The 11,903-nt window shown below is 43.0% G+C and overlaps 1 protein-coding gene across 1 annotated transcript in view; it reads left to right on the forward strand.

Annotated features, from left to right (window-relative positions):
• Window positions 1–72: 72 nt before the first annotated feature.
• LOC104079746 (L-xylulose reductase-like) overlaps window positions 73–11,903 on the forward strand; it is a gene marked incomplete at its 5' end in the record, with an annotated part of 47,260 nt that continues 35,429 nt past the window's right edge. Inside the window, 4 exons of the mRNA XM_009581884.1 lie at window positions 73–281; window positions 800–872; window positions 5,407–5,524; window positions 11,721–11,899. Of these exons, the coding sequence (XP_009580179.1) occupies window positions 73–281; window positions 800–872; window positions 5,407–5,524; window positions 11,721–11,899 (579 nt within the window). The remainder of the gene's footprint in view (window positions 282–799; window positions 873–5,406; window positions 5,525–11,720; window positions 11,900–11,903) is intronic.

The following is an 11,903-nucleotide window of genomic DNA, read 5'->3' on the forward strand; positions in this document are numbered from 1 at the left end:
ATAATCATCAAACATTTTTTTTCTTTCTCTATGAATACCTGTACCGACTTCATCACTCTTATTTTAACGCAGGGATTAAAAGCATTGCCCTCGCAGCAGATGTAAGCAAACCCGAGGATGTGCAAAGGATTGTGGATACAATTGTAGCTCGCTGGGGCACGGTTCACATCGCATGCAACAATGCGGGAATCAATATGAACTCTGCGAGCGAAGATACTTCCCTAGAAGAATGGGACAAAACTTTTAATGTTAATTTACGAGGATTATTTTTGTGCTGCCAAGTAAGTGTGAAACGCTGTACTCATTTGTTTTGCAGATGGGTAATAATTTTCTAAGCATTTACTTTACCAAGATTCAATAATACTTTGTTACTAATTATCACAATAAAATTATGGTGGAGTTAAGGAGAGATTTTCTTTATATCAATTACAGATTTTGGTCAATATTTTCAAAAACAGCTGGTACTTACTGGCTGCCCAAGCCCAGGCATTTAAGAATGGGCAGGTTTTTTGGAGGGTGGTTATTTGACGCTTCCTGAAAACCAGAAAGCTTTGGGGGGGCCATTCCCAACATTAGTGATTATTTTGAAAAAATATTGCCAACAGTGAAGAGGGCCTGAAATGGCAGTGGGATTTTTCCTGCATCAGCCATTTTTATACCAAGTTTTTATATCAAGTGCTTAAAAAAAAATGTGTTAGCACATAAACTCTTCTGAAAAGTGAAGACTAATTTATTATCATGTCATTATTAGCACAATCACAAAAAGGGTCACTGGTCTTTCCTTTAATTTCTGTCACAGGCTGCAGGCCGCATTATGCTGAATCAAGGATATGGGAAGATAATTAACACAGCATCTATGGCAAGTTTAATAGGTGAGTGATGAGAGCTAACAGTTGTGCTTCAGAATCCATATTTTAATTACTACCGATGCTATTTGAATCAATTAAACCTGTATTGGGAAGGAGTAAATCACTGACATTTTGTATTAGAGGAAATGTACTACAAAATTTTTATTGATATCATTTTTCAACATTTATCTGTCCTCTATGTTTTAGAGCACTTATTACTTTTTATAGAAGAGGTGGAGTCACCTCCTCTGACTCCGATGCACCGATGGCACGGGAGAGGTGCTGGTGCACTTCCCCCTCATTTCAGGAAAACGCGTTTGAGCGCGGGAAGCTGTGCCCCTCCGATGTTTACAAGCCACCCGAAAGCTTTTGTGCAGGTCTTCGCCCCGGTGCCCGTGGGTTTTATTTCATTATCGTTGCCAACAGGTGTCTCCACCAACGCTGCTGAATCAGCAGTGTTGTCAAAAGCGCCAATAAACCATTGTAACATATGGAATGAAATCCCTACTGCTGAGCTAATCTGGAAGGCAGTTACATGCTGGTGAACTGAGGCCCATGTAACAAAACTTGATCAATTACACAAATTAAGCATAGCCCTTTAGGAATTTATTTTATTGGTCTGGACATCTGTTGCAGTATTGTCCAAATCCAAAAATCAAATGGTGCCTTGGGTTGCCAAGTTAGGCTAGAAAATCTAGTAGCTATAAAAGTACAACTGAAAACCCCTGTATTAATATCATGTCCATCTGCTGAATGTTACATAAATATGCAGTCTTTTTATTTTCCTTGGGAATAACATTTATTTTTACTGTGCCCAGTTTGACATTCTGTGACATTCTGCTCAGTTTATTGCACAGTAACTTTAAATGTTTCTTCAAAAATGCATTTATAATGTTGTTGTTAATCTTTTTTTTTTTTCAAGTGCCTTTACCAGCTGTTTTACTTGTGCTTAAACACAGGCACCATCCCTCTGCCCAACTTTGTAGAGTTACAAAAGCTCCCAAAGAAAAATAGTTTTGAAAAGAATGTAAAGCTTTAAATTTCAAATGCCCCGGACTTTTGTGCGCTGCTCTGCACAGTGGGGCTCTGGTCTGGGCTCGGGCCGTCACCGTCCGCATCATTGTCGCAAAGCAAAATTTACTGGGAAGTGTTCCACCCCAGAGAAAGGTCTGAAGCTCTGGAAACTGGCACCAGCTGGGGGTCTGCTGGTTTGGCACACGCCAAAGCCTTTCTCTTGCAGCCCAGAAGTGCCCTCCACTGCTTAAGGAGAGGCATTTCCCAGCTTCTCCATCAGGCCCTGGCACAGTTCTGCTGAGCCGGGAGGTAATGCCGTTCCACAGCATCCAGCCCAGCCCCAGCGCGGGGCTGCGCCTCCTCGGCTGGCCAAGTCCACCGAGACCCACGTGGGGATCACGTTTGAGGGCAGTATCGGTCCTGGAGCAGGAACAAACACTGGAAAGCAACCCTGAGAGCAGCCTGGAAGGGTCATTGCAAAATGTGCTTAACTGCCATTGAAAGTTAATGCATGTTAGGCCAGAAGTTAAGAGACGAAGAGATGTGTTTACCTTCTGAACCTGTTTGAATCTTGGCATTGAAAAAATCTAGTAGTTATAAAACTACGACTGAAAACCACGATGTTCATATCATGTCCATCTGCTGAATGTTAAATAAATATGTTGGTTGGTTGGTTATTTAAGTATGTTGGCCAACTGGCATAGTATGAAATGTTTCTAGAAATAGTTAGGGGATTTTTTTTTTTTTTTTTGTTGTTGTAGGTTGAGTCCTTCCTCAGAGATACAGGAAAACGAGGAGACACTTAGCAGGATAGGGAGATTTTTTTTTGTGATTTTTCCAGATACACTGCTCAGAATCAGTTTTAATTAATTGAAGATAAGCTGCATACAATTTGCATATGTACATTTTGATTCTGGTATTTCACTGGAATTATTCCAGACGTATGCTTCAGCAGCGGAGACGAGGCTGCTGCAGCTCTGCGATTTGCACAGGTGTAACTCAGATCTGTAATTTTTACAGTGAATATCTTTAGTGGTAAGCGGTCTGGTCTTTATCTGTGTGCACCTCTCACTAACATTACATGGCTGCTTCAAGATCAGGCTAGAAGCCTCATGCACTGAACAAAGTTGCAAAAACATAGTGTCAGGTGTTTAAAATGTAACGCAGCTGATGTTGGCCGCATTTTTATCCGCTTTCCTCCCGTCTTCTCCATCGGAAACAATTTGAGTGTCCTCGCTTCCCAGAAGCCTTACAAATTCAGACTTTTTTTTTTTTGTGACGCTGCTGGAGGCATAGCTTTATTCACAAGCTCTAGCCCTGTTGTGTATGAGTTTGGAGGGTTGCAGGTTTGCTCTTCTGTCTCCAAGAGCCCCCCTCAGGTAAGGGAAGAGGAGGCGGCTCGGGGTGCTCCGCTGCAGGAAGCCCACCCAGCGCCAGAGCTTCACAGCGCTCGTTGGCTGCTTCTTGAGCTCTTCCCATTGAGAGGGGGCCAAGTGTCTCAGCAGGGGGAAATTTCATCTTCTGAATTACCTTCCTTAGATATTCTTATGAAGTCAAAAGCATTTACGCGGAAGGACTCTTGAAAACCCTGTCTGAGCACCCACCCCAAATCAGACAGCTGATTTTGATAGCTTGCAGCAACTTGCTGTTCTCACCCACGTGCACTAGAGGTGCAGAGCCGGTGCCAAAACTCTTATCCTCTTAGCAAACGCCGAATGATTTATCACAAACAGACATGTTTGGAAAGTTTAGCAAAGAACTGCTTTTGGGAGGTTAGAAGGTTAACTACCGAAGTTGTATGTAACTTGGAGCTGATGCGTGGCAATTAATCAAGAAATTACATTCCACATCTTTTCGAGAGCCCACGCGGCGCGCCGCGTCTGGGGGGCGACAGGCACACGCAGAGGGCAAAGAGGTTCTGCTGGTCGAAATGCGAATCATTTCATATCGGACAAAAAATGAGCGCAGAATAAATGCTGGCAGAGGGAGGCCGTGGTGTGAAATGCTCTTTGTAGCAGGCAAAAGGCCTCCGAATTCTGAGCGAACCTTCAGCACATGGAGAAAAACAGAAACACTAATTGTTGCTCCCATCATGTGTGTGCTTTAAATCTATTCACAAACATCGACGTTCAAGGCAAAGGTCCTTATTCACACGCTCAGCAATTTGCAGCAGGGCTTTTGGCTCTTTCAGAGTTTGGGTAACTCAATTTGTTATCATCTTCTTTTCACCCTTTAAATTGACATACTCAAAACCAACAGTTTTAGTCAATAAAAGCAATAGTGGATGTGTTGGGATACCATGGATGGTAGCGATCTAGAACTGATGCACCAGCTTAACTTAATAAATTAAGACCAATTTAACGCCACCTACCAGTTCCGCTTATGTGCTTTTACCAAAATGCTGGGGGGGGTCCTGCTGTACCTTACACAAACCCTGCTTCCAGGGTTCAGCGTTACCTAACCCCGCAGGCTACAGTCGTTTGCCTTTGTGATTACTGATGTTTAGCACTGCTGTTCCCCACTCTTCCTCCATGAAAGAGGCAGCATCTCGGTGACGCTCAGTACCGATACGGTGCTAATTATGGGTCAGGGCTTTGCACTGGATTTGTTTAATGAAGTCGTGATGGCAGTCAGAAAAGTCCAAGGAGAGACGCTTTGTGGGTGTAAATCCCAACAGCTGGACCGACTTGGTTTGACTCCCGTGGGTTTAAAGCACTTTACACCCACTGGGGATTTGTCCTTAAGTAGCTTTCCTGGGAATACTGCAAGTGAGAGCTGGTGGGGGGGCAGAGCCAGCCGAGCACACGGCACTAACAAGCTTGAACATTGTAATTAGCAAGCCGATCATTTTCCCTCTCTGACTGACATGTGACATCTTTGAAACATTTTCAAAAGCTTCAGATTTTCAAAGCGGTGGGTGTTCTGAATTTTTGGGACGCACCTGTGCTCACATCCACACAAACATTGATTAGATAATATGTTGTGTTTGCTACAGACTATGGGTAATTTAAAAATTAAGGGGAATAATTTGTTCCAAGAAGCTATATATAATATAATATGTTATATAAAATTTATTATGTGCTTATATTATATCATATCATATCATATTATATTATATCATATATCATTATGCTATAGTATATGTTATTAGTATTACAGTGTACAAGTGTTTTGTGCATAAACATACATATGTGCATGTGTGTATATGATTATTTATCTTTCTTGGGAGCAGTCAAATATTGCATATGTATGTTTAATACATTGTTTTTGGCTTTGCCCAAATATGGAACCTTTTAAATTTCTTTATTTCTTTTTTTTGTTCTCCATTTTTTTCCAGTAGCCCGGCTGCTGAGGCAAAAATGTTAGATGGCAAAATACAGATTTAGAGTTTTGTGTTGCAGGTGGCTAAATTCTTGTTGCTCCCTGCCTAGTATTAGGAAAAATGGCAAATAGTTCATCTCAATGCAGGGAATTATCCACCTAGTGCCTAAGCTATCTTAATTTGTGGAGAATAAATAATTTTCTATTTCTGAATCCCTTCTAGTCCCACACCCACAGAAGCAGTTGGCGTACAACACCTCGAAAGCCGGGGTCGTAAAATTAACACAGACATTAGGAACCGAGTGGATTGAGAGAGGAGTAAAAGTCAACTGCATTTCCCCGTAAGTAAAACGTAGTCTCATTTTGAAAGTACAAAGAGAATGAAATGTTCTAAAAAGCTCAAACGAACAGTATCTCGGCAAATAAAGTTTCTAATTAGCAGGTGGATTGCATCCCTTTTTATGTTGTCTTTTCCTTAACAAAGGTTTAAATACTTAGAACCAAGCCTGCTCTGTTGCTGTGTATACTCAGGGATTTAAGAAGAGGTTTTAGCATTTGATAATAGGTTTTCCAATAATGTGAAGGGTAGTTTTTAGCATTTCTCTTCCAGATGAAATATTTCCTTAGTCTGTCCAAGCCTTCTGCGGTTAAAGAAAAGGCTTTTGACACTTAATAGACAATACTTCTTTCCCCTTTTTACTTGAGACAAATATATAGGCACTTTAAAAGCCACATTGTACTGCTGTAATTGAGATACTGTTCAGCTCTGACAATCACAGGAGGCCAGGTGTAATTTTGTAAATATATATATATTTATTACAAATTACATTTTCCTTATTTTTAGAGGCTTAAAGCTATATGTTTTATTTTATGGTATTTATTCACAAAGAAAAGTTTTCTTGCCACAAACACTTTTTCTCTCCCTGTTTCTCACACACATGCTCAACAGAGTTGTTTTATTAAACAATTAATGGTGCATGATGGTGCTAAGCAGAAACCCAAGTGGATAGCGTTAATTGGAAGCGGTCAAATTCCGTAGACCATTGAAGTCAATCAGAGTAAGTAAGAAGGGCAGGATTTTAACCCAGGAGTTAAATTGTAATAATGAAGTTACAATGTACATCGAATTAGGAAAAACAAATTACATATTTTAATCCACAAAGTGGAGTAAAAAAAAAAAAATCACAGAGCTCAATGGCAAGTGCCTCTGTTTTTACTGTCAGTCTGCTCTCCACTTCCTCGTGCTAGCTGTCTTCCTTATGATTATTTATTACTAATTATACCAGCGACTCCAGCCGTCGCTCTATATGATCCACAGATTCTTTAAACAGCATCTTACTTCATAATGGGATTTTCCCCATGCCAATGCTAGCAGCACTGCAGTAGTGCTCCCACAACTAGCGCTAGTGAATTTACACTGGCTTTCGGGAGCCAAGGGAGATGAAGGGAATTAGGGAAGCTCGGTAGGACCTGGCAGGAGCTGTGTCTGAAAACACATGGCTAATCTTTACCAACAGAGGTGGGGTATCAGTGCCACGTTCACAGCAATCACGGGTAAGGAGGCTCTTAGATGAGGAATTACCCATTTCTGGAGGGTTTACATGAATTCAGAAAATATCCGCCGAATGATCAAAACTCGGTTTTGTGTAAGTTGGAAGCGTACACTCTTATTTGAAGAAGTTATGTTTCTGGAGGCAGTTGTCAGAGCATGGAGAAAAAACCGCCACACTTTTCTTTTTCTACTTTCCAAGCCAAAACAGGCTTGCATTTTGGTCATCCCTCCCTATCTTAAGCTCTAGCTCTGAGCTCAAAATCCTACAACAGAAAGGGGGGGTTTCTTTGTGGAGGAATAGCCAGAAAGGGCACACAGAGGACAAATGTTTCGCTGCCTTTGAGGTCCCCTGTTCCGGGCAGGGCAGTTCCCCCTGACGCAGCTGGGAACCCGGACTGAAGCGCTCCGGGAGCCAGGCAGAGTTTTCCTGCCGGCAGTTCAAAGCTTTGGCCGAGCCCCTCGTGCCGGGGCCGCCCAGGGAGCTCTGGGTAGCGTTCGGAGGAAGGAGCCTACAGCAGTTCGTATAGCTCGGACCCCTCCTCACCAGAAGCAAAAGCCACATATCCTTGAGAGTGAGTAAATATTCACGTTTATCCTTCTGCCTGTATGAGATGTAAACCTGCATCTCAGTGCAGATTTGGACCCATCCCCAGAACCATGGACCCCACCGGTCTCGTTGTCGTGTCTCTTGACGTGACTCACCGAGGCACAGGGGCATCTTCAACCCACTTGAACTTGGTACCCAACACCGGGCAGTAGCCTCAATGCAACAACGCATCTGTGGATGCTGTCAGAGTAGTTTCTAGGGTTGAAAAATGTCCCAAACGCAGAAGTCTTTCTGAGCATGGATGTCCAACCTAACATGTAGCCATCTTGTAACAGGAGAGGAGTGTGAGGAGTGTGAGGAGCACAGAGACAGATATAGGGCATGATGGTTCCCAAGATAATCTCTGGATAAGTGAAGTATTTAAGTGTAAGTCCTTTGCCCTTCTCACTCATGGTTGCATTAATACTTTAAGGCATTCTCTGCGTACCTCTGTCTGAAGCGCCAAACACTCCAGTCTGGCCTTAAACATTATTTCACCATGCAAACCTTTTGGCTTTTTTTCCCTCTTCCTATCTGGTCACTTTTTATCAACTTAATTTCTTAATGAGTGTGTAAAACTTATGCAGAGCAATGCATAAAAGTTATCAATGCATAAAATGTTATGGCAGAGTCCTTAGGATAATTTATTGCATTTATAAAATTGAAGACTCAGGCTTCTCTTGCTGGCCAGGCAAGCTTCATGCCCATGGGGAGAAGGTGGCCGAGACTCCCTGGATGCTTTGGCTGACTTTGCCTGTTGCTCCATGCAGCAGCAAGTGTCTCCGTGTACCGTGGAAACCGTGCTCAGCCTTTATGCCACCATCTAGTGCAATCGCCTGGTAGCCTGCTGCCCAGCTGATGCCGAGCAAAGTTAAGAAGGTGCTGGAGTCTTCCCAAAAGGGATGTGAGGGTCAGGCTGCAGAGGGGACCTGGGTGTGAATAGGGACCTTTACTGACTGGCGGCTGATGACTGGCTGCCCACGGTGTGTTTTAGTCCCTTTCCTGGTCCCCGCACATGTGAAGTGTGTTGGGTGTGATGGAGCAGGGGACTTTTGAGAGTCTCTGGGTTTTGGCACATCCAGCATTGGAACGCTTCATTTTTGCAGGCGTTGCACTGAATCAGTGTTCATTTTGGGGGTTAATTGCATCTCCCTGCTTGATTTGCAAGGCAGAAAATGCCATAATGTGATGACCTTAGGGACGGACAGCTGAAAATTGATCTTCAGCTCAACCCACAGCCGCAGCCAGGCCAGCTTGTCGGGGACACCGTGAAACTCAGCAGTCCCAGGGGATGAATCACGTTCTCCACTGGTGGGCTGCAGGGTTTGGGCTGCGATGGCCAAAGAAGCTTCATCCCCTGTGTGCCTGCCTTGCTCCCCTGGGACGGTACAGAGGCAGCCGTACGGTGCTGTACCAGGCTTTTAGCCCGGTGGCTACAAGGAGTCAGAAAGCAGGTAGGGCAGGATCACCGCAGGTTTTGGGTGTACCCCATCACGGGGGAAGGAGAGGCAGAGCTGGCAGGAGAAGAAGCACCCCAGCATCACCTGAAGGCGTCCCCAATTAAGCAGCATTACTATCCCCATTAAGCAGCAGTCGTTGCTGGTAAGTATCTTTGGACTTAAATCTAATTCCTTGGGAGATGTCCCAATTAAGTGGATCTCTTGATTAAACACTTCCTGATTAAGTGGAGTGTACTTAACTCATTCAAATTAATAACTCGTCTGAAAGAAATCAAGTTACACACAGATGGAATCTTTTTTTGCTCTCATTTGGGGATTGAGCGCACGTACCAATTCCAGTTAAGTATCTGGTAAGTGATATTTTTCCTAATGTGTCTCTCGAAGTGGAAATGTTTTAGGCAATTGTTTTTCTTTTTTTTTTTTTTCCTAATGTCTCAAATTGTCCTGTGTATCAATAATGAAATATTGATGCTCATGTCTAATGTTAAGGAACCAGCAGTTTGATATTACATTGACATGCAACAGAAAGTACTGATAGGCTCAGCACTGCATATGAGATGAGGTAGGGAATTAATGCATTGGCAGTTGTCTTTGCTGGAACTGGTTAGAAGCCAACTAAAATCTGCCTAAAAGGGTTCGACAACATTAAATTGCCCAACTTGGCACCAAAGCTTTCCCAGAAGATGTGTAGTATCAATGACATGCCTAATATTTATAGTGCCATCAGTATGTGTGTTTGCAACTTTTAAGTTTTGCGCTACATTTTTTTCTCATTTCTGTAACAAAAATTTTTAATGAAGTTTTGTAACACATCTGAATTTTTGCTACTTGAAGTGAACTAAAGAAAGGTCCAGCGAGAGGCACAGCGCTGTGATTTACAGGTTGCAGTGATCAGACCAAAGATCATTTTTCCGATCAGATTGAAAAATGTCCTCTTTTTAGCAAAATCTGTTGTGCTGGAGGACTATGTGTCATATTCCCTAATCTTCATTCCCTTGGGGTTAAAACATATATGTAAATTTAAAAAAATTAAAAAGTCATATGGATCTTATTCTAGTCTCTGATAGCGTAAAGCCAGAACGATTATGCTGATGGTTTTGTAAGCACGGTGAGAGGCACGTAAGGGAAAGGAATCCAACATATTTCACGTCTGCTGCTCAAAGCACGTTTTTCTGTGAAGAAAACCAGTTCTTGAGGAGTTTGGGAGAGCGAGGGGGGAGAGCAGGGGGCTGTGCTTGGGGGAAATAAGTAAAGCGTCTGCAGTCCTATACTGGAATGTGTTTAATTTTATTACGTTGCCAGAGCTTAAGGGAGCTGCATCGCTCAGTGTTTCTGAACTGCTCTGGTGTTTATTGACAATTACAATAAAAAATAAAGCCGATATTTAAATCCTGCCCGATTAGTGAAAACAGAAATGTTTCGGGGAAAGTCTGAATTGGTTCCACCTTGTAACAGAGTAAATAGCAGATTTCCACCTTCAGTTAAAACAAAAGGTAAATCTCATACCCAGAATCCAGTGTGTCTCAAAAAATTATTTCCTTGGAAGTATAAATTGGGATGCCGATGAAGTTTCAGAACAAAACGGGTATTTTTATACTTTGTTCATTTCATATTTATCACTAGCTTGTTTGCTAATTTTCATTTGCAAGAGGCAATTCTTCCAGCTAACTGGCTGCCTCAATGGGCCACTGATTTCTTTGAAGTGACAGTCTGTAAATATGCATAAAAAAGAGATGCAATTAGCGTGTGTGTGGTTCAGTGCAGCCTGATTTCATTGGCAAGTTTACCCACAGTGTTGATAAGCTACATTATCTAGAAAATTGGCCGCTGAAAAACAGCACCTCTGATTGCCAGCAAAGGTTCCAGATAACAGGGTGCTGAAGAGAAATATAATTGAGGTTGAATATGTTAACCAAGGTGTCACATGCTCCTTAGAAGCGCTAATTTATCAGCATGTTGGAATTTTTATTAACATTTGGAATGCATTTCTACCACACTAATGAAGTGGAATTGGCAGTTCAGGTTTTAGTTATTGTAATTTCTGAGAAGTTAAATGTAATTTCTCGTTAGACACAGTTATGTAAATATATTTGTTCAGGGGCTGAAAAAAATCATACATTTCGCAAAATACAAATATGTTGTTAAGGAGGAGTATGACAAATCAGTTGCAGTTAAAGTCATAAAAGCCAGCCAAATGTGCGCCCTGCGTTGCGCTTTCCGGAGCATCACTCATTTTTAGGGCACCTGAAGAAAATGAACTTAGCAGAGTGTTAATAAATGGTGTAGTCACCACAATGTAAAAGAGGCAAGGCAGGTAAACGCGGTGTGATTTGTCAGGGTACTGGTTTAAGGGGAACGGCACTGGGTGTGCTGTGCTTATCTTTGTCTCTCTTTTTTTTGTGTGGAAAGGGTCAGGTGCCCGGAAGGGTACTGGCTTTTGTTTCTCCCGTTTTTTGCATACGGGAAGTCGGGCTGTTTTCAGTTTCTGGGCTGTACGCAAACATGCTGTGTGACATTATGCTGCAAAGCCATGAGAAGAGAAATCAGTAGAAGGACGACAATTCCCAAGAGCCATGACAGACCCGGTTCAAGGCGCTTTCGGTTCCAATGCCATGCTTGTTTTCTATAAAAAAATCAAACTGCTGATTACAACGAGTAACCTAAAAGTAAGGAGGTACTGCTGTTAGCTAAGAAGATAGTATGTATGTACTCACTTTAAAGAAAACCTCTAAGCCTGCCCGTCAGCAGCGAAAGGCAATAGGAAAGAAGCGCTACCAAAGTTTGCATCATGACTTTCAGCAGAGGCAGAGCGGGTCTGACTTGCGCGTCTGCTGTGTGCTATTCCACGCTTTTCCTTCCGAATTAACAACCTGTAAGTGCTGCCTATCCTTCTGGGGAAAAACCCGCTCCTAAACTCTTGGTGCGTGTGCTCGTTGCAGGGGCATTGTGGACACGCCGCTCATCCGCTCCAAGGACCTGCGGCCGCTGGTGCGGCGCTGGCTGGCGGACATCCCCGCCGGCAGGCTGGCCCAGGCCACCGACCTGCAGGCTGCCGTCGTCTATTTGGCCTCCGAAGCCTCCGACTACATGACGGGCCCTAATCTGGTCATCGAGGGCGGCCA

Source organism: Fulmarus glacialis, unplaced genomic scaffold, assembly GCF_000690835.1.
Source record: "Fulmarus glacialis isolate BGI_N327 unplaced genomic scaffold, ASM69083v1 scaffold6087, whole genome shotgun sequence".
NCBI classification, from domain to species: Eukaryota; Metazoa; Chordata; class Aves; order Procellariiformes; family Procellariidae; genus Fulmarus; species Fulmarus glacialis.